The sequence below is a fragment of the Dipodomys merriami genome, unplaced genomic scaffold (genome assembly GCF_024711535.1).
Source record: "Dipodomys merriami isolate MVZ:Mamm:240054 unplaced genomic scaffold, mDipMer1.0.p SCAF_3, whole genome shotgun sequence".
In the NCBI taxonomy this organism is placed as follows: domain Eukaryota; kingdom Metazoa; phylum Chordata; class Mammalia; order Rodentia; family Heteromyidae; genus Dipodomys; species Dipodomys merriami.
The window spans coordinates 1,894,639-1,917,283 of record NW_027204492.1 but is presented as its reverse complement, the minus strand read 5'-3'; the positions used below and the strand labels follow the sequence as shown (position 1 = coordinate 1,917,283).

The window sequence follows — 22,645 nt, the reverse complement described above, 5'->3', positions numbered from 1 at the left end:
CTGTGGCATCCTTAGGCAGCTCAGTTGGCCCAGCTAGGGCCCTGGGGCTGCACGAGCAAACTCAGAAGCCTCACTTGCTGAGGGCATCCGAGCCTGGGGCAGGTGCCAGCCACTACTCTGTCTGGGCTGGCAGGGTCTGAGGACCAGTGGGACCAATGTCACAGTTTCGCTGTCTGGTGTTCTTGCACACATGGTGCCATTGTTGGGTCCTTTGCTAGCACCTCTGCTGTCTGCAGCCTAAAAAGCCAACTTACAGTGGGTGGAGGTGGGGAGTTGCGCTGGCCTAAGCCAGTGCCTGCACAGACTAGACTTACCCATATCATTCAGCAGCCAGCAAGTTTGGGGTAGCAGAGGTGTGGGGTGGGGTGGGGCAGAGCTTAAACCTGACGGCTTCAGTTGCTATACACTGAAGCTAACAGAAGATGCATGGAGCTCAGGGCAGAGAAAGGAGGGCAGAAGGTGTACACAATTCCAAGCAAAGGCCCTAGGGAAGGGGTGGGGCTGGAGAGGACAAGGAGTGCAGGTGTCAGTCAAAAGCGGCCATCACCTCCTTGAGCTGTCATTTGTCTTGGTCAAGTCTTGGTTTTCTGCACTGGAAAAATAAAGAGTGACTCACCAGGAACCTGTGGCTCACGTCTGTCATCCTAGCTACTCAGGAGGCTGAGATCTGAGGATCACGGTTCAAAGCCAGCCCGTGCAGGAAAGTCCATGAGACTCTTTTCTACAATAAACCACCAGAAAACCAGAAGTGGCACTGTGGCTCAAGGGGTAGAGCGCTAGCCTTGAGTTGAAGAGCTGAGGGACAGCGCCCAGGCCCAGAGTTCAAGCCCCACAACCAACCAAAAAAAGAAAAAAAGAAAAGGAGAAAAAGAATGAGTCATGCCACCACCTCCTAGGTGACTGGAGTGCATGTTCAGAATGCCTGCTCATTGCTCACCTTATACTCAGTTAAGCAGAAGGGCCACAGCCCCTCCTTCATGTCCAGCATCTATCCACTCCCTCTCTCCCTTCCAGTCTCCCCACATGCCCCCATGGTTCTTAGCTTTTGAGCCTGATCTTGTGTCTATAGCTTAGTCTTGGTTGATGCCCTGTCCTCAGAACTAAGTGCTGAGCACTTAGTTGGTACTCAGTAAATATCTGTAAGACAACCAACTGAAAAAGAATGAGTGAGAGGTTTGTGAGAGTGGAAGAGGGTGGGAAGTCATGTGTCTACTATTTTGTTCCCACATCTTCCAGAAATGAGGGCTGCTCAAGGTAGAAAGTTCTAGAAAGTTAACATATAGGTGCTTAAACTTTAGAAATGGGATGGGCATTTTCTGAAGTGCCTCTTATGCCCAGCAGACCTTATGGACAGTGATGTATACATGTGCCCAAAAGCAGAGGCTGGGGGATAGGTTTTTTGTTTGTTGTTCGTTTTGATTTGTTTCCTACAGCTTCTGCTTTTCCTTAAGAGCTGTGGTGACCTCAGTACTCAGCATCCAGTGGAGAAAGGGGGGCTCATAAGAACGAGGCTGTTGGGCTCAGAGTGAAAAGTGGGGCTTTTCTGTAAACAAAGGCCACTAACTTGGCCACCTCTATTTTGGCTATCTAAGGGGACACTTTGCTTTCTTCTGGGCTCTAAGGTATTGTGTTTCCATGAGTGGTTCTAGAAACCTGGGCAGACGATGGCTAAGTTCTGATTCCAAGAGGATCATTCTGAGCCTGAAGCATCCCCAAAGGTGAGAGGTTGGGCCCAACTGAGCATGTTGCCAGGAGAGATGTTTGCTGATGGGAAGGCCAAAGCTGTGTGCACTGAGGCTTACTGGATCAGTTCCAGAAGGACATGGCATGGTTAGGATATGACCTTGGGGCATGTTCCTGCTTACATATAGAGTAGGCAAGAAGGAGGTAGGAGAGCAAAGCTGGAGAGGGCTGCAGACCAGCTGAGGAAGCGGGCAGGAGAGCACTATGGTCCCAAGCATCTGGCCCTGTGAAGGCCACACAGGGCAGTCTAGGTGACAGCTTCTTGGGTGATGTGATCATCAAGTGATGTGGAGGGACCATGAGAGCAATGACTGGTCTTTTGTAAAGAGGAGCGGGCTGGATGCTATCAGCGTGGGAGGTCTTAGAAGCCCAGTAACCCTGTGCTGGGGGCTTGCGACTTCACAGAGTCACCAGTAATGGTGGCTGCCCTTTCCTGATCCCTCCCCTAATTCAGTGCTCCCATCCTTTCCATCCCACCTCCCTCTCCTTCCAGCCCTCCTTTTTTCCTCCTCTCCATCTCCCTCCCTCTGGGGCTCCTTCCCCACCTCCAGGTACCCTCAGGGTCACAGAAACACCCTGCACACTAAGCTTTGACCTGGAGCCCAGCTGGTCCTGTCCATGGCTCAGCCTGTTCCCTAGAGCCCTGCACCGCCCTGGGCCTGAAACTTCAAGCCACAGAGGCTGTGCCTGAAGACCACGGGAGACTTAGAGTATGCCAGCCAACACGGAGGAGTCTGAATCAAATCAGACCAAGGAGGGAGGTGGGGGACCAGCAAGAAGCTGGTAATAGGGCACTGATGACCCACCCGTGTGGGGCCTTACTTCAGGGGGTTTCCAGATGAACTTGAGGGGCAGGAGGGTAGCTAGCAGTAGGCCTCAACATTTCCTCCTTCCCCACCCAGCCAAGCCCTCCCGGGTCAGGTGCTAGGGGTGGGCACAATGGGGGAGCAGGGGGGCTGGTAGGTGGGGCCAGGCTAGGAGGGGATTTTGCACTTGGTGAGACACGGTTTTCACTGAGTGAAAATTTATAGAGGATATTCTGGAAGACTGGACCTTAGTTTTGCCTAAACCGCACCCGAGCCTCTTGTCACCTCCTTCTCCCCAGGTACCCATACTTGGCCACTTCCCTACCAGCACCTCGCCTTGCTCAGCACGGGACCTAAGGGGCCAGCTGTCCATAGCTGTGGCTGAGCTGAAGCTGCACCCGTGAGAAGATGGGCGACATGGCCAACAGTTCCATTGAGTTCCACCCCAAGCCTCAGCAGCGGGAGGCCCCGCATGCTGGTGGCTTTGGGTGCACGCTGGCTGAGCTGCGTGCCCTCATGGAGCTCCGAGGGGCCGAAGCACTGCAGAAGATTCAGGAAGCCTATGGGGACGTCAGTGGGCTCTGTAGAAGACTGAAGACTTCGCCCACTGAGGGTAAGTCCCTCTGTGGTCAGGGCTGCAGCAGTGCCTGGTAACACAGGGCCTGCTTACTCCACAGGCCATGGTCATGGCCATGGGCTCTGCAGTGCTCCCGCAGAGGCGGGAGGGGCTCTGAGTATAGGGGGACCCAGGTGACTCTTGGAGGATTTAAACAATGGCATCCTGACTGTGTCCTCTCAGCCCCTTCCCTTGAGTGGAAAATGTTCTTGGTGGGGAGCAACTATTTTCCTCTAGGTCCTGGGGATGGCCTGACTCCTTACCTATATCTCCTTAATCAGTTATTCTGCATGTGTAGAGTAAGGGGGGGTAGGTGGACATGGACACCTATAAGGCATGCACACACAAGTGGAAGGCCCTGGATGGAAATCCTGGAATCCCAGGATTGATGGAAGAGGAAGATGGATGTGTGTATCTGGGGCTGCCTAGGTCCCCAGTTCTCATTGCCATGTTCAGTTAAGAGAGATCAGAAGAGCTGGGCACCGGTGGTTCATGCCTGTAATCCTAGCTACTCAAGAGGCTGAGATCTGAGGATCGTGGTTCAAAGCCCAGGCAGGAAAGTCTGTAAGACTCTTATCAGAAAACCAGAAAACCAGAAGTGGTGCTGTGGCTCAAGTGGTAGAGGGCTAGCCTTGAGCTGAAGAGCTCAGGAACAGGGCCCAGGCCCAGAGTTCAGGCCCTACGACCAGAAGAAAAAAAAAAAAAAACACCAAAAACCCAAAAACAAACAAACCAAAAAACATCAGAAGAGGGGCTGGGAATGTGGTTTAGTGGTAGAGTGTTTGCCTAACATGTCTGAAGAATTAGTACCATATAAACAGTAAAAGCCAGAAGTGGTGCTGTGGCTCAAGTGGTAGAGTGCTAACCTTGAGCAAAAGAAGCTCAGAGACAGTGCCCAGGGCCTGAGTTCAAACCCCAGAACTGGCCAAAAAAAAGGGAGAGAGAGAGAGATGAGCAGAGGAAGAAGGGATACAGGGTGGAGGCCCAACTGGGCCACAGGACACCTTCTCTGAGGGGGGGAGGGAGGGGTAACCTGGGAATGGTCCAGGGACATTTGATTCTGATGGTAAAAGTGCTTGAAGCTACTCCACAGCAGCCCCAGAGTACCAACTGGAAGTGATAGTGTTCACAGGCTGTCCCAGAGAGATGCCAGTCTGAGAGGCTCAAGGCAAAACTTGGTGAGCATCCTCTGGGAGGATATGGATGGAGGCCTGACTGCCATCTTGGATCGTCATCCGATGAAAGCAAAGCTGTGCCCTTCCCTCAGCCAGTCTGCCTCAGCCCTCGTGTTGGGGTCTGCTATGAGGCAGGGACCACCCAGGAGCCCCAGCCAACCCCAGATTTCAAGAGCTGGAGCACTCTCTGGCCCAACTGGCACAGGCCTGGCAGGATTGCCCGGCTATCCCAGCCTGATGCCAGGCCTGCTTCCCAGCCAGCGCTGATTGATTTCTTCAGCTGCCCATCTCACTGGCAGCACCTTGGCCCACCCAGTGCTGCTAGTCCTGGCCATCATCCGGGGCTCCTCCTGGTCCCTGGCACCCTTGTCTGATCCATCACCAGGTCCTGCCCGTTTGGGTTTCTAAATTGATCCTTTAGTTGCAACACTCCTGTCCATTTCCTCTACTCTGGTCTGGATTCAGCCCACTCCTTCCAGCCTCCTTGCCTGGCGCTTGCCCCCCACTTGGAGACTTGAGGTCCCAAACAGGATCCTATTATTCTGGCCTCACCAGAGTTGGGACTCACAAAGCACCACCTGACTGCGGCCAGTGGAGCATGAGTCCCAAGGAGGAGTCGAAGTGGGGAGAGGCAGGCCTGGGGACCTGGCAAGGAACTCTGAGGAGGAGTGCCCCCCCCCGGCCACTTGGGTCTCCCTATGTGGCACTGTCCCGCCTGCTGCATGCACCAGCCTGAAGCAGCATTCTGTCAGGGCAGATGGCTCGGCCCTGTGCCAAAGGATCTCTTTTCCTTCCCTCCTCCTTGCCCACCCCCCTGAGGATTCAGAGGAGGCTCGGGTAGAGGGCCCTCTAGCCACAAGGGTCCTGGCCTCTCCCAGATCAAAGGAAGCAGATGGGCTTCAGCTGCCTGTCAGGCCTTGTTAAATATTTAAAATGTCAAGGCCCCTGGGAACCTGACTGATTCTGCCACAGAGCTTGGGAGCTCTCCTGGTGCCTGCGGAGGGCGTGGGCATTGGAGAAGGGCAGGTGCTCCAATGGGAGTCCCAGCCCCTGAGTGGCTTCTGAGCACCTGGGTCTCTGCGCAACCCCCCCCCCATACTCACCAGAGGGAGCCAGCCAGAGTTGGGTCTGCTGCCTGCTGAAAGACCATCCTAGAGACTGACCTGACTCAAGCGCCTCAGCCACAAGCTGTCTGGTGCCAGGACTGGGTGACTCTCGTTCCATATCTCCTCAGTCAGGCATGTGCCTTAGGCAGCACTGGCTCATCGTCAGGCATGCTGCTTTGCCTGCAGTTTCCATGCAGACTTACCAGTTCCCTACTCCTCCTCAGCTACCGTGGCCTGATTGTGCGGGGACTGCCTTAGCTGCACTTCAAGCCCCATAGAAACTCTCAGACAAGGTGGGTGGGTAGACATCACAGTGCCCAGGAAGGGGGCTCATAGAGAGGAGGGAGGACAAATAGGTGGAGGACACAAATTGGGGGAAAGACACTTTGTCTTCTGGCGATGAGCATATCCTTGCACTGCCCTTTCAGCCTTGTAGAGGCCCAGAATTCCAGAACCATCCCAAAGAAAGGTATGCCTATTTGGCAGAGAGCTGGAGCCTGAGTGGCAGGCTTACTAGGGACATTTGGGCCCTGCGTCCTCTCCTGTCTGCTCTCCACAGGCAGGCATGGGAAGGAGGGGACAGATTAGCTGAGAGCCGACACGATGTGGTCCTAATCCAATTCTGATGGCATCTGGCCTCTGCTCTGGGCAGACGGCCCATCTGTGTCCATGCCAACCAACTAGACCCTGCCCCCCTGCCCTGGACCTGGGCCATGCTAGACCTGCTGAGTGGGCAAGTCCTCAGTACCAGAGGGGCCATAGCAGCTCCCCCCCCCACGGGTGCCATAGTAGTGGTGGCAGCCCGCAGGAGGGCCAAGGCCTCGGGGCCAGGCTGAAGGCAGCTGCCAATCTTGGGCAGGGGGGTGGGGGGAAGAACTATAGTAGCAAGGACAAATCAAGGCCAATGACAAGGCAGGGGGAGGGGATGAGGTGACAGTTCCTGGGGAAGGGGCCCCAGGGCCCCATTGCCCTTGGGGACAATCTGAGCATGTGCAGTAGGGCAGGCAGAAAGCAGACTCGCATGGTGATATATTGTCCATGTGTTTTCTAGAAGCTACAGTGAACTTCTGGCTGTCTTTGGGGGCTGCAGACCAAGGCCAGTGGAGAACTGGAGAACCTGAGTATCTGGGAGAGTCGGGGTTCTGGTGTCTCCCTTGTACTGACTCTATCTCATGCCTTGTGTGGTTGCAGGAGACAAGGCTTGGCCCAGAGTGAGGAACATATCCCTCAACTGGGTCCCTGCCCCTCAGCTGCCACCATAGGAGCTGACTCCCAGACATCCAACTAGGGAAGCTGAGGGCCCTTGGAAAGAGGCCTTAGGCCCCAGCAGAAATCTGAGCTGTCAGCTCAGGAGCAGTGAAGCCAGGGGGAAAAGGGCAGGGACAGCTGTGGCCCTTTGCTTGGGGAAGACTCCCTGTGGCTGTCACTTTGCTAGGATGACAAGGCTGTGCCAGCTGGAGCTTTTGCTTTTCCACCTTGTATGAGCCCCATCCCGGCCCTCCACAAAGTCCCAATGTCAGCACTTGCTTGTTGGCACATTGGCTGGGGTCTGGTTGTGAGTGCCCGATGGGTTGGATGGCCCTTCTGCGCTCCTCCAGTTCCTGCAGCAGGTGGCAGGAGTCAGGCCAGCAACTCTGGTCTGGGAACTGTAAACTGTAAACTGCCATCTGTCCACTAGGCGTCACTGTGGCACTGGGCACTTTGGGGGCTCAGCACTGGGGGGGTGGAGGTGGGCACATCGAAAAGGCCTGATTCAGCTCTGGTGAGAATGCTGAGGGCCAAGGGTAAATCTGGGGATGGCAGTATCTCACCTGCTTGCCCCTGGGAAAGTTGCTGAATGGATGTGCGGGCTCAGAGACCAACACTTACATGCTGTACCTAAATGGGCCCGAGGAGATATGCCTGGCAGCGCACAGGAGCAATCTGGGAGCGTGGAGGTAGCCTCCGGGGCTCTAGGCCATGAATGGAAGTCTTCTTGGCCCCTGGGCCTTGCATCCATTGAAGCTTAAGCTTGTGTTCCCCTTCCTTTCCTTCAGCTTGGCAGACTGCAGACAAAATGTCATCAGTATGAACCATTGACAAACTCATTCGTACCAGCCTCCTTGCTTCTCATCCTGATGAATAATAGGGGACAGAGTCAGATGAAGGGTAGCTGTCATTATGAGGCCAAGGCAGATAGACTGTAGAGCCCCCAAGGAAGCTAGCCAGTGAATTTGGCTAAGTACCTCTGAGTTACGTTCAAGCCCCAGGATTAGGGCTGGTGCTGGGGCCAGGCTCTGAGGAAGGCATTATAGAGGAGGCAGCTGCCTCTCTGAATACCTCCTGGCCACTTTGGGCACCAGGCCCTTATTCGACCACTCTCTGGTTCTATGTCATGGTAGCTCAGCATCTGAGATGATGCTTGTGTTGACCTGGACAGCAGTTAAGGGCTGTGACTCATAGAAACAGTCCCTTCTGATCTCCAGCTCAGTACTCGTCTGGACCTTAGTGGGCGAAGCAAATCCCTCCCAGCTGATGAGCACTTACCCTGAGCTGCCCAGGGCCTCATTTCTGTGGGCGTGAGTAGAAGTGAGATGCTGCCAATATTCTGGCCTTGCTTGTTCCCAGTCCACCCAGTTTCTGAGACCCTTTTTTCTCTTTACATGACACTGTAAGTCCCCTGAGAACCTGCAAACCTCCCCCCTACCACCATTCTCATGCTTTCTCTCTCTTCTTCCCTGAGAAACTTCTGGAAAGTCGACCTCTACTCCCTGTCTCCAGCAGCCGCTCCTCTGTCACTCTTGGCAGCCATGTTTGCAGAGATTCCTATATTTCTAGGCCCTGCTACCCATGTGATCCTGGCATCTCTGTGCCTTGCCCCCTTTTCAGGTTAGGCTGTGTGACCTTGCATGTCTTTAGGACCAGCAGGCCATGGGATAGGACAAGGCTTGGTGGCTGTCCAGCTGTCAAGGTGTCCCTGTTTCAAATGTGCATTGCATGTCATAGACCAAGAAAGCCAAGTCAAATTGGTGGGAAGTAGACGTCTTTCTGGATGGGAGGAAAGCCTCACTTCACATAGGGTCCAAGCCACTTTTTTGGCACCTTGGAAAACTAGGCTAATGTTCAGCCCCACTCCTGATAGGTGTCATCTCCATGAACCCACTGAAGCCATCCAGAAGTTTGCATTTTCTGCCAGCCACCCTGGGAGGTGGTGCTGGCTGCTCTTGTGTATTCTTGTTTCTGGAAGACCCTTGACAGCATAGAGCCCTGCTGGGTCCCCTCTGCACTTCCACTTTGCCGGGCATTATTACTTTCCTGCAAATCCCCCTCCAAGATGGATTGGGAGAATAAGACGACACAGGCCTGGACTGAGAGAGTAGACAAGGGTCTACATTTGGTTCCTAGCAACTTGGACTGCCATAGTTCTGAAGCCTTCCAGGGCTGTTTCTCATGTGTGTGTCACTAAGACTTTGATAGCCCCTTCCCGGACTAGTATCATTCCCTACTCTGGGGGCACCTCGTGATGACTATGGAGGACTGCATGCTCACTATCCCAAACTTAGTCTCCACACGTCTGCAGAAAGGCTTGTGGCGCCCGGCTGTGCAGCTACTGCCTCATCTAAAAATACAGGGTGGATGGAGAGAGGCAGGCTCTTAAGAACAGAGCCCCAAGAGCAGCTCCTGCAAGCAGCACAGCTGGCAGGGCTGCTCAAGATGCCAAGGGCTTAGGTCAACCTGTCTGATCCTCTCCTTCTATGTTTCTGCTGCCCTTCTGGCATGCCATGCAGGCCTAGCAGACAACGCCAATGACCTGGAGAAGCGCAGACAGATCTACGGGCAGAACTTCATCCCACCCAAGCAGCCAAAGACCTTCCTGCAGCTGGTATGGGAGGCCCTGCAGGACGTAACTCTCATCATCCTGGAGGTGGCTGCCATTGTGTCTCTGGGCCTCTCCTTCTATGCACCACCTGGGGAGGAGAGCGAAGGTGAGGGGCAGGGCTCGGGGTTGGAAAGGGAGGAAGGAGAGCCCCAGGATATCCCCGCACATGCCTTTCATGACATCTTCACTTCCTTTCCCTTCTGTCCTTGGACACAGCCTGTGGGAATGTGTCTGGCGGGGCAGAAGATGAGGGTGAGGCTGAGGCTGGATGGATCGAGGGGGCTGCCATCCTGCTGTCTGTCATCTGCGTGGTGCTGGTCACAGCCTTCAATGATTGGAGCAAGGAGAAGCAGTTTCGGGGCCTGCAGAGCCGCATCGAGCAGGAGCAGAAGTTTACAGTCATCCGCAACGGGCAGCTCCTCCAGGTCCCTGTGGCTGCACTGGTGGTGGGGGACATCGCCCAGGTTAAGTATGGTTAGTGTGCCAAGGAAGGTGGGCTAGAGGAGATCCCACCCCCAGCACAGGTGTATCCCCAGGAGCATGTGTTCCTTCAATGCAGGGGGCTGGAGATGAGTGGGTGAGGCAGGGTGGGAAGGGACTTTGAGAAGCCACAGTGCTCCTCCAGAAGCCGGCTGTCCCCCTGGCCCTCTAAGGGTGGAAATGTTTTCTCAGTTCCCGAGAGATGGACAACACGGGTGTGGGGACCCCCTACCCAAAGAGGGCTCCCAGAGAACAGGCCCACCCTCAGGAGAAGCGGGAGGTGGTGGTGGGGAGAAGGGTTCCCGTGGACCCATGGCTTCCGGTTGCGGCTATGGCCCACCCTTAGGAGACCTGCTGCCTGCGGATGGAGTGCTCATCCAGGGCAATGACCTCAAGATCGATGAGAGCTCCCTGACTGGCGAGTCGGACCACGTGCGCAAGTCAGCAGACAAAGACCCCATGCTGCTCTCCGGTGAGGGCCCAGCTTCCCAACCAGCGCAGTGACTAGTCTTTTGGTCCAGTATGTCCATCCATGCCAGCCTGCCAGACTTGCCTCATGGAGAGGATTACCAAATCACCCTTCCAGTTAGGGAGTCTCAGAGCGCCCCCTCCCAACTGTAAGGCCACAGTGGGCCACTGAAGACCTGATGGCAGTAGCCACGGGGCAAGTAAATGGACTCTGGCAGCTCAAGAGAACTTTAAGCAGCCGAAATAGGAAGCCTCAGGGGGGCTTTGTGCTGGTACAAGTTCTCTTCCTAAATCCAGGCCCTCAAAAACACCCAGTAGAGGCAGTTTCCTTTCCAGAAGGTTCTGAGTTAGCTCAGTATTTAGCACAGTAGGAAATAAAGTGTACAATTGGACAGAAAGGCCAAAGGCCCCTGTGGGTCCCATGAATGGCTCATGCTATGCGCCTGGCAAGAACCTGACCTCTGGGGGGCCTCTAAATGCCCTTCAGGCCAGGGAACAGGCTGTAACTTAGGCCTGTCGTCTTATGGCCTCTTAGCTCTCCTGGCTTCTAGATGTTTGTGTCTCTGTCTCCAGAAATACCTAGGAGCAAACATGAGGGGCACTGAACTGGTCTCCCATCCGGTGGTGCAAATCTTTGTATCAGGCTCTCTGTGTTCTGTGTCAGGTACCCATGTCATGGAAGGTTCTGGAAGAATGGTGGTGACAGCTGTTGGTGTGAACTCCCAGACAGGCATCATCTTTACATTGCTTGGAGCTGGTGGAGAAGAGGAAGAGAAGAAGGATAAGAAAGGTAAAGTAACACTGCTTTCCATTTCCACAGCTGATAAGACGGTCTTCTTCTGTGTTGCTGTCCTTGCTTTTTTGTCTGCCTATTGGCAGTGCCCTGCTGGCCAATCCTAGGCCCTCAAGGGATGGGAGGCCATGCTTATTTGTCCGATTCTTCTCCAGATGTTGTAAGGGCAGTTTCCTTTAGATAGCCTTGGGGTGCCTATGCCTGGAATAGGGTCAGAAGGACAGGGGCCATGGCTTTGGAGGATGCTACTAGGACCCTCAGGCCCACGCTTAGAGCTAGCATGCATGGCCAGTGCTCCCTCTGAGCCTCAGAACTCATGAAGCTTCACATCTGCCCTTATTACTCCCTATCCCCAAGCTAGATGTGGAGCAGAGATTTCCTGATATGTGTCTACCTACTGGGACATGTTTACAAGTACAGACTGACTGCCCAGGTGGACAGAACTCTGCTTCCAGCTGTGGGGCCCTGGAGCCAGTGAGCTGGGACAGTTGGTCTTAGGCTGCTAGAGCTGAGAGAGCAGATGGGGTTGGTCAGCTCACCCTCAGCCACACATGGACAGGTCAGCAGACACATTAGCAGCCCCAGCATCAGGTACCTCTTGAAGGCCCCTGCTTCTGGAGAACAGGGAGAGAGGAACTAAGCAAACTGCTATTGCCTGCAAGTTTCTGTGATCCCAGGCTTCCATGCATATTTCCCTACATGGGGACCTCCCTGCCCCCTGATAGACAAGGCCCTCCATTGCTGCACCAAGCCCTCTGTCCCTACAGGACTCAGCCTATGTCCCTCCTCTGTGAGCACTATGGGGCTCACAGGCAGGTGGGTAGCATCTGGGGCTCATCCGGGCTGGACTGGGATGAAATCCCTAGGTCAGATGACCCTGCCCATTGACTTCGTGTTCCTTACTAGTTGTCAGGGTGCTCGTAAGTGTAGGGGCCTCCAAGGCCCCCCGCCATGCTAGCCAAGGGCTACTGAAACCCAGACTATCCTGGTGTCTCCTGTGGTTCCTTTCCAGGCTCCTGGCCTCCTACTCTGTCCCTTCAGTGTTGTTGAATGTTGGCAGTTCAGTGTTAGCATCTTTCACAGCTTGGTCCTGGGCTTTCTCCTCTGTCAACTTGACCAGAACCTTTTAGCTCCTCCCAGACCCCCCTTCACTCTTCTCTGCTCCCCTCAGGCTATGCAACTTAACAGGTCAGAGTAAGTCAGCTTCCTGAAGGGGTCCAAGACAAAAAATTAATGGGTGCCATGGCCCAGGTCTCCTGCCTCCTGTGAGTCAGGCTAGCCTGTTGGGCACATTCTGAAGGCATTCCCTGTCCACTTACTGCCTGTATCTTCTAGTTTTATGGGTGTTTTTTTTTTCCAGTACTGCAGTTTGAATTCAGCTCTTTGCATTTGGGAGGCAAAGTGCTCTACCATGCCTCCACCCCTTTTGTGCTCGTTATTTTGGAGATACAATCATGCTTCATCTTGCTGGGTCACCTGTCTGGATCTTTTTAGGCTTTTCATTGTAGCTGAGATAACAGGCATGTGTCACCACACCCAGCTTCTTTCTATTGGGATGAAGGGTCAAGGATTTTTCTTCCCAGGCTGGGCTCAAACTGTGATCCTCTTATTCGCAACCTCCCAAATAGCTGGGATTACAGGTGTGAGCCACCAGCAACTAGCTTCTTGCCTTTTAACCATGACTGCTATGCAACATGATTTCTCAAGACATTTTCCTGAAACACTTACCCTAAACTTCCTTCCCTTCCTCCCTTCTTGGAAGCCTCCCCTGACCCTATCTGAAACTTGGTTTCCACAGCCCCAGGTCTTTAGCCATATATTGTTATTGCACTGTTGTCCTATGCAGAACGATGTCTCCTTTTCTACCTTAGAAGTCTGCTTTACCTCAGAACCATCTGCAACCCCAAGAGGCACTGGGCAAAGAAGTTTCAAATCTATATCTTGCTCCAGACATGAATGAGATCTTTCTCTTCTTGTTGTCAACTCTAGACCCTGACCACATTCCCTGGGAGCTTCTTGGTGCCCTGGCATACCCTGTGTATATCCCTGGATCCCCAGGGCTCTGAGCTATTGGATGATGCCTGGCAGCTCATCTCACAAACCCTCCCTGCCCTGTGCAGCTCATCTTTGGATACGGCCCAGTGCAAATGTGGTGCCCGGGCTAGCTCCACTAACTTCCATCCCACATGTGCAGCCCTCTGAAGAAGTGGCTGGTGTGTGGTAGGCTGTACCCACCAGCTGAGGTCCCCAGACATGTCTCCCTGAGGTCTAGCCTATCCACTTTCCCCCAGTGCTGCTAAATACCCCATGTTCAGACTAGCCTTTCCACAAAATGGCTCTGGGCATACAATCAAAGCTTGCTTTGGTTGAGCAATGACCTGGGGGTGCCCAGCAGGTCACAAGACCTTGGAGTCCTAGTGTGTGGTAACTGTCCCTTGAAAGCACCCTCAGCACTGAATGCTGGCAGTGGCTGCTGGAGAAACTGCTGTCTAGGGTAAGATGGCTGGATGATTGCCACCAGGGCTTGGGAACCATCTAAGTAAACCCCTTCTATTGGGTCTTGGAGAGCAGCCATGATGACAGGGAGAAGGCTCTATTCAAGGGTCTCTTCCATAAGCCTACTTCTGTCCTGCATGATCCGGAGCTCATTTAGGGCTTTAGGGGTCAAAGCTAATGGGAAACACTGGCTCAGGGTTTTTCTCAGGAAGTGCAGAGAATGTGGGGTGACCACATATTGGGAGGTGGTGACAGTGTGAATCTGGAAAATAAAGGGTATGAACAGTGCCCCTCCATGGGTGATGTCAGGGCCACGAGCCATTAGGCCTCTCCTTCCCCTCTCTTCATCCCATGCGCTCCTGGGCTGCGCTGTCTGTGCTCCAGCTTGGCTTGCTGTCTTGTGCGTGTGTGTGCGTGTGTGTGTGTGTGTGTGTGTGTGTGTGTGTGTGTGTGTGTGTGTGTGATGGCCACATGGATGTTCTTAAGTCTCTGTGTCTGTCGTTCCTCTTCCATTGTAGGCAAGCAGCAGGATGGGGCGATGGACAGTAGCCAGACCAGAGGTAATGAGTGTGCTGTGCTGCTCAGGGCAGCCAAGGAACCTGGGTGGGAAGGGGTAGTGCTGGGGAGAGTGGGTGCTGGCGGTGGGGGGGGGGACCTTTTGCTGAAGTGGCAGAAGCAGCACCTTTGGACAGGTAAGTGTACTCCATGGCTTCATCTTGGCCAGAGGGTAGAGGGGGCCTCCACCCACAGACACTGCTGGAAGCCCAGGGCAGCCATCTGGAGGATAGTGAGTGGATGCCAAGGCCATTGGCATAGCTTGAGCTTGTCCATGCGTAAAGATCACCTGTGAGTGGACAACCTGGTCCTACTTTGGCCACATAACAAAAACCTAAGGCACAGAGAAGTTGACTTCCTCAAAGTCCTGGGTTCCAGTCAGTCCCGTGGGTTTCCCAGGTCATCTTTCATCTGTCTGAGCCCCTGGGCCAAAGTGATAGAGCAACCATGCAAGAAGCAGAGGCTCTGCTGGCATATCCTGGCACTCCTGCAAGGCGTGTACTGCTTGTGAGCGGCTGGATGGCAGGCAGTGGCCTGTAAGTTCTAGGTGCTGGAAATGTAAAGGTGAGCGGAGCATATCTTGGCTCTCAGAAAGGTCACAGGGTAGAAGGATGGTCGACAAATGTAACATGGTGTGTGCTGGCCTGAACACTGCAAGACTGACAGTCTGACAAGTCAATCGGAGCTTGGGAGCACAGTCATCCCACAGTAGGTTGGGACTCAAAGCTACAGTGACCACCTGGGTAGGGCCTCACATGTCCCTCAGGCTGCCAGGAGGAAGAAACTGCCAGCCTCGGATTACCATGTGAAAGAAAAGATGCAAAAGTGATGGCCATCGTGCCAAGAGCCTCCACTGTCTGGCGGGGCAAGGGTGATGGGGAAGGAAGGCAAGCTAGGAGACCGCCATTGCTAGGTGAGGTAGCCTTTCCCCAAGATGAGTGGAGGAAGCAGGAAAAGTGGTCATGATTACTTTGGGCAGTGCAGAACCCCTCTGAGCTCAAAGAGTGTGAAGTAAGAGCTGGGAGAGCAGCATGAGGAGGGATCCAGAGATGGCAGGCGACTTGCCACCACTGTGGCAGAGAAGCCAAGATGAGGAGCAAGACAAGCCCCCAGGGGAAGAGTGAGGGGAGCCTTCTGCTCCAGCGGAGACAGGGAAGTGACAGAAAAAGCTGCCCAAAACAGTCGCGGGAGCCAAAGGGAGGAATGACTTGAGCAGGGAGCAGGGGTGGCTGGGCCAGGGGGAGGGTGTACTGGGTTCTTATACCTCCTTGAGGGGAACAGGGAGGTAGCTTAGACACCAGTGGGTAGATGGGTCAGATTCGGTTCCAGAACATTCCTTGGACCACAGGACTTTGCTCTCAGGTATTGAGATTTAGAGTGTTCTAGGACTGGCCACCTTGTCTGTGTGCCCAAGTTCCTTGTGCTTGTGTCTGTCCTCCTTTGCTGTAAGAGAGCCATTTCTGTCCCACCTACGACAATGTTGGAGCTTTCCTATCTCGAGAGGGCCTGGGTTTAGGAGACAAGAGAAGGGACACCGACAGCCTTCCTTTGTCATGTTAAGCTTGGAAATAAATCCCCTTTCCTCTCCTGTGGTATGGTGTGTCTTTCCCTGTGATAGCCCCTTGTAGCCCCTTCACCCTGGCTGGGCCCTCACTTTGGCTCTGGGGTTCCTTTGTGTGCAGCTAAGAAGCAGGATGGGGCAGTTGCCATGGAAATGCAGCCTCTGAAGAGTGCGGAGGGCGGTGAGATGGAGGAGCGGGAGAAGAAGAAAGCCAACGTGCCCAAGAAGGAGAAATCGGTCCTGCAAGGGAAGCTCACGAAACTGGCGGTGCAAATTGGGAAAGCAGGTAGGGACAGCTTGAGGCAGCAGGCTAATGCCACCGACTGGGCCTCAGATCGCTAGGCCTCTGGAGATGGAGCCAGGAAAATGGAATATGACAAGTGGTGTGGGCTAGGGAACCAGGCTGGGAGGTAAGGCCCTGGCCCAGCCTCCCTAAATGAACATGGATTATTCCAAACTCCCTCCTAAAGCCCAGGTCACACACTCACCTCTCCACCTCCTTTTCCCAACACTCCATGTCTAGGACATGGTCAGAAGGCAGCCAGCACCATTTAAGGGACTGCTGGCCAGACTCCTGACATCTGAGGGCAGGCTAAGGGTGATTTTACCCAGGCATGCTCCTCAATTTGTAAGGCTCGCTGCTTTCACACTATCCTGAGAAACTCAAGTAATGACCATCCTAGGCACTGCCCCCCCCTTATCCACCAAGCCATCCCCCAAACTGTTTATCCCAGAACATGAATCAAATCAATCTGCCCTTTGAAAACATTCTGGCTAGACCCAAGCACAGTGACTCATACCTGTAATCCTAGCCACGCACGAGACAGAGCAGAGGAGTGTGTGGGTTGGGAACATCATTGTTCAAGGCATCCTGGACAAAGCGTGAAACACTCCCCCATCTCAATGAACAAAAGGCTGGGATGGCAATACCCACCACCAGTCTTGGACCAGGTTGGGCTAGGACCTTATGAGTCCTCTTTGAAAACTAACTAAAGCAAAATGGGTCAGGGATGTGGCTTACATGGCAGGAGCACCTGCTTAGCAAATGAAAGTCCCCGAGTTCAAACCCCAGTACTAACAAAAGAGAAAAACAGGGAAGGAGGGAGAGGGGGAGGGTAGCTAAATGGCCCTGATCCGGCACAAGCTAAGCACAGCTGTAGCGCCCCTTACCTCCCTCTTTTTTTGCCAGTCCTGAGGCTTGAACTCAGGGCCTGGGCACTGTCCATGAGCTTCTTTTGCTCAAGGCTAGCACTCTACCACTTGAGCCACAGCACCACTTCTGGCTTTTTCTGTGTATGTGGTACTGAGGAGTCAAACCCAGGGCTTCATGCATGCTAGGCAAGCACTGTACCACTAAGCCACATTCACAGCACCCCCCGCCTTACTTCTCTTTCTCTTTTCCTTTCTCCTCTTCCACCTGTGATGGCCTCCTTCCGCCACCGTCTTTGTGAACTCCATCATGGCTGAGCAGGGCTGGTGATGTCTGCTATCACTGTCATCATCCTGGTTCTCTACTTTGTGATCGAGACCTTTGTGGTGGAGGGCCGTGTGTGGTTGGCCGAGTGCACGCCAGTCTATGTACAGTATTTTGTGAAGTTCTTCATCATCGGCGTCACTGTGCTGGTGGTGGCTGTCCCCGAGGGCCTACCTCTGGCTGTCACCATCTCTTTGGCTTACTCTGTCAAGGTAATCGTTCATAATACCTTGTCTAAAAAATGTGAGAAGTTGTACAAAGGGGTTTCAATTCAACAAGTCAGATTATGAGTACAATGCATCTTGATCATACTTGCAATCGATGCCAGAAACAGCAGCAAGATGTCAGCAAGCACTTTGCTGCGGTGAGGACAGGGAAGGGGTCCCTGTCTCTCAGAGGAGCCCCTGAGAGGGACCGAGGGATAGCTTTGCTGGCCCATCAGTGTGTGCCCTATGCCCATTCAGCTCCCTGGGCACAGAGAGATAAATTGGAAAGCAAGTGCATGGCGAGGTACACTTGAGGATTGGCGGTTGGAACCCAGGTAGGAGGAGGCTGGAGGGTCTGGGAAGCAGAGACCTGGTGTTGAACACAGAATGGGGGGGGAGGGGGCAGGGCCTCCTGGAATGCTGCGAGGCAGTGATTAGAACATGAGAGAGGAAGGATGGCGTGAAAGGGGTGGAGGAAGAGGGGGCTATGGCAGGGAGGCATTAGGCAACGTCCGAGGAAAGGGGTTTCCTAGAACCTGAGTGCTCCCCATTTGATGAGTGCATACATCTTCAAGATCTCTTTTGATTCAAGGCCACCATGTAGCCCAGAGCTGACAAAGGCACCATGTTTGAGCCGACCAGGCCTTGTTCCTCTTGCTGTAATGAGCAAACAACCCAAGTGCCCCTCACCTCATTTTACAGAAAATGATGAAGGACAACAACCTGGTACGCCATCTGGATGCCTGTGAGACCATGGGCAATGCCACAGCCATTTGTTCAGATAAGACGGGCACCCTCACCACCAACCGGATGACCGTGGTCCAGTCCTACCTAGGAGACACCCATTACAAAGAGATTCCATCTCCCAGCGCCCTGACCCCCAAGATCCTTGACCTCCTGGTCCATGCCATCTCCATCAACAGTGCCTACACCACCAAAATACTAGTGAGCTGGGCCAGGAGGGCAGGCGGCAGAGCCACAGTGGGATGTGGGGCGGGGCCTGGGTGGGGGTGTGGCTTGAGCTGTGCTGAGGGGCTCCTTAGGTGTTCTTAAGTACTTTCCAGTGGCTTAAGAGCATAGCGAAGTGTAGTGGTAGAGTGCTTGCCTAGCATGCATGAGGCTCGGTTTGATCGCCAGCACCACCAGAAAAACAAAACCAAGAACTTTTGAGCTAAGTGTCCGGGGTGCTGGTAACCTTCCTCACAGTCGTTCGCATGACAAGGTGCTCTGGCTGCTGGGTGGGGCCTGGCAGGTTCTAGCAGTTCCTTCTAAGACTCATGAAAGATGGGACCCTGCCTGCAGAGGGTCCCTTGGCAGCTAGGGCATGGTCTAGCCAGCCCACATGGGGACTTTCCTCTGCCCCACCACACTTTAACAACGTGGTGGCCACAGCTGGGCAGGAGCCTTGGCCTGGGAATGGCCCAGAGGGGGCTCTCCACCCCAGCGCCATGCTGGCTCTCCTCGTCCCGCAGCCTCCAGAGAAGGAAGGCGCTCTCCCACGCCAAGTGGGTAATAAGACGGAGTGCGCTCTGCTGGGCTTCGTCCTAGACCTGAAGCGGGACTTCCAGCCTGTGAGGGAGCAGATTCCTGAAGATAAGCTTTACAAAGTATACACCTTCAACTCGGTCCGAAAATCCATGAGCACGGTCATCTGCATGCCTGATGGCGGCTTCCGCCTCTTCAGCAAGGGAGCCTCGGAGATCCTGCTCAAAAAGTGAGTGGGTCACCCCAGGAGTCAGGGGCTGGGTGTCTGGGGGCTGGCTGAAGGGTATTACCAAAATCTTTCATTGTATTGTTGTGGGGAAACTGACCTGACACAGAATTGTCCATTCAAACCACTCTAAGTGTACAATTCGGTGCAGTACAATTCAGTATATCCATAAGGCCATGGAGCTCCTAAACATTTGCCTGCCTTCCAAAAGAAACCCCAGGATCATTAAAGAAACATTCCCCACCCCGCTCCCTCTTCAGCCCTGGCAACCACAATCTGCTTTCTGATTTGACTGTTCTGGACATTTCATAGAAGTGGAACTGTTGGGCTGGGAAGGTGGCTCAGTGGTAGAGTGCTTGCCTTGCATGCATGAGGCCCTGGGTTCGATTCCTCAGTACCACATAAGCAAAAAGAAAAAAGCCAGAAGTGGCGCTGTGGCTCAAGTATTAGAGCGCTAGCCTTGAGCTGAAGAGCTGAGGAACCGCGCCCAGGCCCAGAGTTCAGGCCCTGAGTTCAGGCCCCATGACCGGACCCCCAAAAAAATTAAAAGAAAAAAAAAGAATCATGCTGCTATGAACATTCATGTGCAAGTTTGTGTTTGCATGCATATTTTCAACTTTCTTTTTCCTAGATACTGTGTTAGCTTTCTGTTACTATGTCATCTGAGCTGGACACAGAGCTGCATACCTGAAGTCCCAACTACTCAGGAGGCAGAAGTAGGAGGAATCCTTAAGCACAGGAGTTCAAGGCCAACCTTGGCAACATAATGAAATTGTCTCAAAATATTTTAGGATAAATCAACTTTCATTAAGAGAAAATTTTTATTTTGGCTTATACTTTGGGGAGGTTGCAATCTAATATCAATTGGCCAGAGAGTATGTCATAGACCAAAAAGCCATTCATGTCATGGTTGCAATGAGAAAGAGAAAGGAAAGACCTAGTCCCATAAGCCTCGAGGGCACACCCCCAGTAACATAAACCTCTCAGTAGGCTCCACTTCTTCAAGTATCCACCACATCAAGCTAGGGACCAAGCCTTTGTGAAATAGTCCAGTCCTAAACTATAGTGTGTGTCCTTGGTCCTTATGCCCATCTCGTGATATTAAGATACATTTTTCCAGTCCATGTCTAAGAGTCTCCAAAGTCTTAACTGTTCCAGTATTATTCAAAAGCCCAAGTTCAAAACCTCCTTGAGCCCTTGCAAAAAGAAAAAAGAATATTGTGCACTTCCAAGGTACAATAACATAGGAGACAATAACATTCCCATCCCCAAAGAGGGGAAATAAGAAAAGAACGAGGATCTGGCCAAAGACAGACCAAAACCCAGGAAGGCAAACATTAAATCTGAAATCTCCAGCATGTGGGGCACACTGTGTTTGGATCTAGGCTCCCAAAGCTTGACTAGCCCCCACCTTTGTAGCTTTACTGGTCGCAGCTCATATGGGCCTGGCGTGTACTGGTTGTTCTAACTGCCTGCAGCTTCAACTTCACTGTCACAGCTTCCTACAGCCCCCCTGCTGGGGGCTGTGTGCAGAGATTCTGACCCTGACACACACAGCCTACCCCTGGGTCTTTCTTTGAAACCCATGTGGAAACCTTCATGGCCCTGTAACCCTTGTGTATCATATGCCTGCAAAAGCCAGTACCATAAGGATAAAGTCATGGTCAGCCACAACTGAAGCTATACCTGAGCTCACTTGAATCATGGCTTCAGTGTGTTTTGGATGCCTTGCTAGCTAAACATGTGGGAGGGGAGGGAAGGGGGAGACTCAAAGGGAAATGAATCATTAAACGCTTGCTCTGGGGTTCTCCTCAGAAGATCCTGCCCTGGAAAGCCTAAAACATGAAGTGGAATTTCTCCTTCTCTGAAAAATGGTTGATGACCTTGATGATAGTTGTGACCCTGAAAAATGTTCGGATTCCTTACGGGCTTCTTATTGTCTCCATGTTTGAACTCAGGACCTCAGCACTGTCCCTTAGCTTTTTTGCTCAAAGGCTAGCACTGTACCACTTGGTGACTAGAGATAAGAGACTCACAGACTTTGCTGCCAGATTAGCTTTGAACTGCAATCCTCAGATGTCAGTCTCCTGAGTAGCTAAGATTACAGGCATGAGCCACTGGCTCCTGGTTCTTTACATACACTTGATATTAAATCCTTATCAAATACATGACTTGTTTTTCCTGCCATTCTACGGGTTGTCCTCACCCTTTCAACAGTGTCCCTACATGCATGAACGTTTTCAGATTATGATGAAGTCCAATTCATCTGTTTGCTGCTGTTGTTAATATGGGTGTTCCTTTAGTTTGGGGAGGGGTGTTGTTTTGTTTTGAGCCTTAGTGCCTGTGTGTAGTGTAGGCTGTCCTGAAACTTGCAATCCTCCTGCCTCGCCTCTGCAGTTCTGGGATCTCAGATATGTGCCACAAAAAGGCCCAGCATGGGTTTTTGTTGGTTTTGCCAGTCCTCAGGCTTGAACTCAGGACCTGGGTGCTGTCCCTGATCCTCTTTGTGCTCAAGGCTAGCATTCTACCACTTGAGCCATAGCACTACTTCCAGGTTTTTCTGAGTAGTTTATTGCAGATAAGAGTTTCATGGACTTTCCTGCCCAGGCTGGCTTCGAATCATGATCGTCAGAGTAGCTGGGATTACAGGCATGAGCCATTGGCCCCCAGCACATTGTTGTTGTGGTTGTTGTTATTGTTGTTGTTGTTAAAGTGATTAAAATGTTCTAAAGTTGACTATAGTGATGGTCGCGAGTATCTGAGAATATGCTAAAAAGGTTGAATGATACACTTTACATGGGTAAATTATAGGAGGATTGAATCTCAATAGTTAGTTGAAAAGTTGGAGGAGGAAGCATGTGGCCTTGTTTCTGAGCATGCCTGCTCCCCCTACTGCTTCCCTGCCTGCATACTTCCCCTGGGCCTCTGTTTTGTTCCCTGCTCTCTCACCTTGCTCCTCCCATCCCTTCCTTGTGGTCCTTGGGAACAGCTTCCCAGGGTTCCCTGTGCCCCAGGCTCAGCCTACTCCCTGCTCTCAGCAGATTTGATCACCAAGTATGCCAGGCCCAGCCTCTGTAACCCAGAGCAAAGGTCATTTCCCTGCTGCATTCGGCAGAGAAGCTGGAGTGCCGCCATCTTTCTGTGCTCCTTTCGTGGGTACTCAGGGCCACAGGGGCACTGTGGCTAAGAGCCTAGGGTTTGTAAGTGGGACTGACCCCCAGCTCTGCTCTGCTGGCTGTTTGAACAGAAGTTGCTCCTCCTGACAACCACCTTAGCTTCTCCTTTCAACATGAAGATAGCAGCAGTACTGATCTCCCGGAAGTACTGTGAGAATTCCATGAGTGAATCCATGTCTGTAGGAAGGTACTAGTCCATGCCGGCTTTTGTTAGTTTCCTTCTGCATAAGCCTAGCCAATTCACCTGCGCTGCCTGCCACAGGAGGCACTTCTTTCACCACCCCTGTCTCTCTGGCTGAGTTCTCCTCAAGTCTTGTTCCTTCTAGGAACCCCTAGGGTCATCAGGCTTGGACCCTGGTGATTGCTGTTGCCTTGTCTTATCCCCACCCCACAGCATCTAGATTTTGCCTGTGTTCCCCA

General features: G+C 52.9%; 1 protein-coding gene across 7 annotated transcripts in view; it reads left to right on the top strand.

Moving 5' to 3' along the window:
- The window catches only part of Atp2b3 (ATPase plasma membrane Ca2+ transporting 3), a 77,073-nt gene that overhangs the window by 18,138 nt on the left and 36,290 nt on the right, over positions 1 to 22,645 (top strand). For 5 of the 7 annotated variants that reach the window (XM_070039525.1, XM_070039532.1, XM_070039528.1 and 2 more), the window contains exons 2-11: positions 2,849 to 3,162; positions 9,214 to 9,411; positions 9,522 to 9,779; positions 10,132 to 10,257; positions 10,918 to 11,043; positions 14,061 to 14,102; positions 15,780 to 15,944; positions 17,130 to 17,344; positions 18,041 to 18,283; positions 18,811 to 19,052. In XM_070039525.1, the coding sequence (XP_069895626.1) occupies positions 2,958 to 3,162; positions 9,214 to 9,411; positions 9,522 to 9,779; positions 10,132 to 10,257; positions 10,918 to 11,043; positions 14,061 to 14,102; positions 15,780 to 15,944; positions 17,130 to 17,344; positions 18,041 to 18,283; positions 18,811 to 19,052 (1,820 nt within the window). In that variant the 5' untranslated portion in view covers positions 2,849 to 2,957. The remainder of the gene's footprint in view (positions 1 to 2,848; positions 3,163 to 9,213; positions 9,412 to 9,521; positions 9,780 to 10,131; positions 10,258 to 10,917; positions 11,044 to 14,060; positions 14,103 to 15,779; positions 15,945 to 17,129; positions 17,345 to 18,040; positions 18,284 to 18,810; positions 19,053 to 22,645) is intronic. The other 2 variants (XM_070039526.1, XM_070039529.1) reach the window with 1 other exon arrangement.